Source organism: Mustela lutreola, chromosome 14 (genome assembly GCF_030435805.1).
Source record: "Mustela lutreola isolate mMusLut2 chromosome 14, mMusLut2.pri, whole genome shotgun sequence".
Taxonomy (NCBI): domain Eukaryota; kingdom Metazoa; phylum Chordata; class Mammalia; order Carnivora; family Mustelidae; genus Mustela; species Mustela lutreola.
In genome coordinates, this window is record NC_081303.1 from 75,773,366 (window position 1) to 75,779,484 (window position 6,119).

General features: G+C 64.4%; 1 protein-coding gene across 1 annotated transcript; it reads left to right on the top strand.

Moving 5' to 3' along the window:
• The first annotated feature begins 383 nt into the window (after window positions 1–383).
• Window positions 384–4,218, top strand: LOC131814812 (protein S100-A15A-like). Its single transcript, XM_059146139.1, has 4 exons — window positions 384–719; window positions 1,537–1,698; window positions 3,156–3,284; window positions 3,730–4,218. Exons 2-4 carry the CDS (start codon window positions 1,552–1,554, stop codon window positions 3,904–3,906), a joined length of 453 nt encoding a protein of 150 aa, XP_059002122.1. The 5' UTR covers window positions 384–719; window positions 1,537–1,551; the 3' UTR covers window positions 3,907–4,218.
• The last annotated feature ends 1,901 nt before the right edge of the window (window positions 4,219–6,119 follow it).

A 6,119-nucleotide genomic window follows, 5' to 3' on the forward strand; every position in this document is an offset into this window, starting at 1 on the left:
CTCCGGGGCTGCAGCCGGGCCCTGCCCAGGCGCTTCCCGTTTTGCGAACGAGGCTCCACTCTGGGAGCGGAGACGCGCGCTGCCGGCGCAGTCGCGGCGTCGGGCGGAGGAGGGCGCCCCCTGCGGGCTGGAGGACCAAGTCGCTCCCGCCGACCTCCTCCCTCGGGCCGCCCGCGCGCCGTCCCCTGCCCTCTGGCGCCCCCTTCCGGGAGACGCCCGGCAGCGGGGCGCCCGGCGGGAGGGTCACTTCCGCCCCGCGGGCGGCGGTTTTCCCGCCGCGAGGCCGGTCCCGCCCTTTCTCCCCCGCCTCCCGCCGCCGCCGCGGCACACCCCGTCCGAGCTTCCGGCCGTGCAGGGGTGACGCGCGGCCCCCACAGGTCTGCGGCCTCCGCCGCGCCTCCCCCTGCCGGACGCCCTTCCGTCGAGTCCCGCGCAGACGCGTCTCCCCGAGGAGATCTTCGTCGGCTCCTCTCCGGGCTGGAGCGGCTCCTTCCCGGGCGCCCCGGGCCCGCCTCCGGGCTGGGGGCGCTCGCGGGGCATCGTGCCGTGGGCGACGCCGTCCGCTCCGGACGCTCAGCGCGCGAGCTGGCCCCACGCCGTCCCCCCGGCCCCGGACAAGGCCCCCGCGCCTTGCGGGGCTCCGGGCGCGGCCGCTGAGGGCGGGCGCGGGAGGCCCGCCGCGTGGGTCCAGCCCCGGCCCCGGGGGCACCCGCTGGGAGGTGGGCGTGGCCAGCGAGACGCGCCGCGGGGCGGAGCCGCTTCGGGTCGGGTCGGAGGGAAGGCGCGTCCCCGGAGCGGGTCGCGTTCCCCGCAGGGAGCAGGGTCGTGTGACGTCCCCTCAGGCATGCGGTCGGGCGGGGGAGCTGCCGGAGGACCGGAGGGGTCGGGCCGCGGGCGGCCGCAGTTAGAAGCGCCCGGGAGGGGCGGGAGGTAGCACCTGCCGGCTGGGCCCGCGCTTGCCGCCGCGGCTCCGCTGGGACCACCGCCGGCGGCCCTGGATTCGGAGCAGCCCTGCCCCCTCAGCCCAGGTCTGCACTTCGGAGAGCGCGGGAGGTGGGGGCCGGTCCCAGGAAGCAGGGGTGGGCGGCCGGCCTGTTCGGGGAACGCGTGCCCGGCATGGGTGTCCCAGTAGGGTCATTGTGGTCCTCCAGCGGGTTTGCATCTGGCTCCGGGTGGGTCACACCTCCTGAGGTCACTGTGGGGGACTCCATTTGTGTCTTGCACCACGGAGTCCGCATTCTCCTTGATTAATGGTGACCGTTACGTGGAGAGGAGGGTCTAGGGGCCGAGAGTGCGGCCCGCGGTCTCCGGGGAGGGGCAGGGCCCTGTCCTGCTTGCTTGCAGGGTTTGCAGGGGGTCGGAGGGAGTGCAGGGAGGGCACCTGGGGCACGGTGCGGGAAGGCGGGCAGAGCGAGAGGGAGCACCCATCTTCCCTGGGCTGGCCTGGCCGAGGTGCTGCCCTCCCCCAGCTCCACCTCTGTCCCCAGGGCTCCAGGGATACATCTCTCCTCCAGAGCCACCTCCTGTCCCTGCCAGGACCCAGCCGCCGGGATGCACACGCCCATGGAGGGATCCCTCTTCCAGATCATCGCCTGCTACCATCAGTACGCCGCCCGAGAGGGGGATGTGGAGACCCTGTCCTTGGAGGAGCTGAAGGCTCTGCTTATGGACAATGTACCCCACTTCATGGAGAGCCTGGTGGGTGGGGTCTGGGGTCAGGTGGGCATGAAGTGTAGGGTGGGTGGTGAGGCTGGAAGCAGTGGTGAGGGGAGAGGTATGGGGAGCTGTCTCCCAGGAGAATTCCTCCTCAGGGGAGGAGCGGTGAGGGAGTTGGGAGGGCAGGGTCCCTGGCAGAGGGAGGTGGATGTGGCCCAGCTTTATTTCTCCTCCTCCCTCTGCTGAGACTCCCTGCCGGCCCCGTGTAGCCCAGGCGCCGTCGGTCCGTGAGACTTAGTCCCGACTCCAAGCTGCTTATCCCTCTGCTCATCCAGTTTCCGGAGAGAATAGGTCCGAAGTGTGCCATCTGGCCTCTGCTCCATTCGGTCAGCGATCCTGCCCCAAACCTGCCCTTTTAGTTAGCCCCAGGCCCCCTCTCCTGCGACTAGTACAAACCTCCCCATCACCATGCCTGGGTGAGGACAGTTTGGGCAGAAGCCAGGTAGGGGAGGAAAGGTAGTGTTTCCTTCTAGCTGCTGTCCGAAGGGCCAGCAGAGGCTCCCGGATCAGCCCAGGAGCTCGGAAACCTTGTCAGGCTGCACATCTCCCCGATCAGGCCCTGTATTATCAGGCGCCTGGGAGGCTGCAAGGCTGGCAGGAATGTCTGGTTTGCTGCCCTCTGCCCTCGGTGTCATACCTCAGAGGTCTCTGGACCGTCATCTCCGGAGGACGTCAGGTCTGGGGCCTGACTGGAGGCCACCACCTTCCAGAAGGAGCACTGCCTCCTTAGCGTGTTCCCTTACCTACCTCTGGGAAACATCAGAGGAGGGTCTTGCCCTGGGTTTATTGGAGTGTCACAGAGGGGATTAGGGAAACTTTCTTTCCAGAGCCATCTACCTATACCGTGGGGCTGGGCAAGGACAGCCAGACCATCTCACCTGGAGCTCACAGCCCTGCCCAGGGAACAGGGCCCTCAGGGACAGACAGAAGCACAGGGCACGGGGCAGACAGATAGCAGCCTGGGCCTGAGGTGGTGGGGGTGCTGAGCTGAGGGAGAGCCAGGGAGAGCCCGCCCATGCAGGAAGCCCCAGGGGCTCAGTTCAACCAGTTTAGTAGGGGAGATAAGATTAGGTGAGTTAGATGGTGGTGGGTGGTGGTGGTGGTGGGGGTTAGACATGCATACCTGCCCACGGGGATAGGGCCCCCCTCCAGGCCCCCCCAGCAACAACTCCCTTCCCCAGAGGCTTCCAGAGGACTCCACTCTGGGTCCCCACACCCACCGGCCAAATCCTACTGGAACCAGCTCTGAGGCCCTGCCTGGGGCTCCTTCTCCTCCCTGGGCTGCCTGCTGAACCCCGCTTTCCTTCCAGCTGTCCCTTCCATCCCAAGTGCTTTTGCTCCTCCCCTCTAGCATTCCTGACCCTCAGCCCTCCGGCCTGCCCGCTCTGGGACGTGCTGGCCAGCCCCAGGGCCCAGGACTTATTCTTTGCCTCATGCAGCACTTTCCGCAGGCGACGCAGGCTCAGTGTCCTATACAGTTCCTGGGCAGATGCCACAGTGTGCAGACATCTGATCCCCCTCCTTGGTTTCCCTGCAATAGTCCTAGAGATGCCAGACATGAGGGGCAGGTGGGCCGTGCCCTGGGGAGCTCCCTGCGTGCAGGAGGGGGCACTGCCTTCCATCCTGAAGCCGCTGGGCCAGGCTATCGCTGCTGGACAGCTCCAGGGGAGCTGGGAAGACAGGCTTAAGCAGCCACCAATGGTGGTCCAGGGCATCAGGAGGCCCGAGGCCACTCAGCACAGCGCAGCAATGGCCAAGCAGCGGGCCAGTGGTCCCCAGGCTCCACGGTCCGCCCACACAGCCCTGCGTGGAGCCTGCAGAGGCCCCTGTCCCCTCTTCTCCTTGGAGTCTGATGCTTTCCCCACATGCTTTCCTGGCCTCCGCCTGAGTGGGGTGGGGTGGGGTGGGGTGTGGGGACGCTGGGCCCTGCAGGGCGGTGGAGGCACGGCCAATGGCTGTGGGGCGGGTGGGGGGCAGTGCCAGGCAGGCATTGACCTCCGTGCCCCTCCGCAGGGCCGGAAGGAGCCCTACTACCTCTCGGAGTTGTTCCGGGCTGCAGACAAGAACAAGGACAAGCAGATCAGCTTCGATGAGTTCCTGTTCGTCCTGGGCCGGCTGCTGACGGACTACCACCTGCTGTACCACCGGCGGCTGTGCGCCTGCTACTGCGCCCAGCACAGCCTGCACTAGATAGAGATGCTTGGACCTGCCCAGCCTGCACTAGATAGAGAGGCACCAGCCCAGACGGCACTAGATAAGAGACGTGCCAGCCCAGTCTGCACTAGATAGAGACGCACTAGGTAGAGACGCACCCATCTGCCTAGCCTGCACTGATAGAGATGCGCCCGCCCGCCCAGCCCACAGGTGCTGCCCAGGAGTTGGAGCCAGAGCCACTGCAGAGCTTTGCCCCACTTGTTGGCATGTGCCAGAACGGGCACTCCCCTGTGCACACGTGTGTGCAATGCACAGCTGTGAGGGAAGAGAATAAAGCCATCCCACAAACATGCTGGGAATTCCTTGGTCATAGTTCTGGGTATCTGCTGTGGGTCCAGAGAGATCGGCTGCTCCCTTGGGGGTCATCGCCTCTAGCTCCTGCCTGAGTGGGGAGACACAGCCCCCGGCCTCCAGAGCTCCAGTCTGAGTCGGGGGGGACTCTTCTCTTGGGGAACCAGCTGTCTGACAGGCCTCACCGGTACTGTTCTGACCTCTGATACAGAATGGGACAAGAGTCAGGAGGGTAAAGGCACACTGTACAAAGACCCTCTGGGAGGGTCTCCTTGCTCTGGAGGAGACCCAAGGAATCAGGGTAGGATGGGTGCAAAGGAGGAGTGGCGTGGGCCTGCGAAGGTGCCAGGCAGGACCGGAGGAGGATGTGGGTAATTGGCATGGGCTGGGTGGCGTCGGAGATTGTGAGGTGGGTTTTGAACGTGCTGAGTCAGGGACAGGGACTAGGGCAAAGGGCAACATGCCAGCCTGTATTGTGAAGAGACATGAGTGGAACCTAGGCTACTGTCAATCAGGGAAGTCTTCCTGGAGGAGAGAAGGGTTGGGTCTGGGTTTTACTAATAAAGGCTGATGTGGGCATTATTCCACTCGGGGCTATTATGACTCACCAAGTCCTCCTATGGTCTCTGACCCCTCCCAGCAGGGACCTGCCCCTGGTCATCTTACTGTTTATTTTTCTCTCCCTGGGCATCCAGGAATCTGATGCAAAAATCTCTCTGGGTCAGTCTGCTCTGCCTTTAGGCCCTGGGCAGGTTTCTTCTCAGAGGGTGGTCTGGGAATCCCTGTGCTCAGAGTACTGTGACATCAATGAGGAGTTTTCCAAGAATGATAGGCCGTCACCATTGCCCCTGTGCCTGATACGGGGGGTGGGTGTCATTTACAGGACATGGTTGGGTTCCCTCCCTCAACTGGGTCTGTGTGCCACAGCAGGGCGGTGCTCTGTGGGCTGAACCGGGGCCTTTGTTTCTGGCCAGTCAAGCTCTGAAGCACCGTGTTGCCCCACGGCTCCTGGGCCGGGCCTGCCACTGATCCCCTTTGACACTTGTTGTCTGCTAGTGCCGACGCTCAGGACTCGGCTGGGCCCAGCTGTCCCCCTCCCAACCTTCCTGCACGCTCCCTTGGGTCTGCACTTCCCCTGGGAGGTGCGTGTCCTGCTGTACCGGGGGTTGGGCCCTGTGCTGCCTCCCATGGGCCTCTGAGTCACGACCAGAGGTGCAGATGGCCGGGTAAGCCAGGCTGCCCCCTTGCCCCAGGCCCAGGGGAAGAGCCTTCTGGCCTGTCTCACTGACGGCTGGGTTCCGCAGACCTCTGCTTGCAAAGGGGTGGCTCAGCCTGGATCTGCCCTTTCCCGGGTGGGGGCAGGGGTTTCTACACCAGCTCTAACCTTGTGTCCTTGGGGTGGGGGCAGGGTTTCTACACCCGCTCTAACCCTGTGTCCTCGGGGTGGAGGCAGGGTTTCTACACCCGCTCTAACCCTGTGTCCTCGGGGTGGGGGCAGGGTTTCTACACCCGCTCTAACCCTGTCCTCATTTCCTCGGCCTTGGGCACAGGGTTGGTGGCGCTAATTGGGACACATACCCAGGACTGAACTCTTTCCTGTAGGTAGGAACAGCTTCAGTTCCCCCTGGGTTGCCCCATGTCCGTAGGTCTGATTACAGGCTCTACCTTTTCCCCTGAAGCGCTTACCCAATTCTTGATGCCGGCTTCTGCAGGGTCACTCAGCCGGCCCCCTACTCTACCTGGTGGTCTGGGGGAGCTTCTCCAGGGCAACTTTCAGGGTCTTGCTGGTCAGCAAGTTCTACTGTTAAGCACAGGATGCTGGGAGGAGGTCATGGCTTCTGTCTGCCTTGGGTCTCCACCACTGGACCTGGGGTCTTGTGTTCTTGATTTCTGGATAA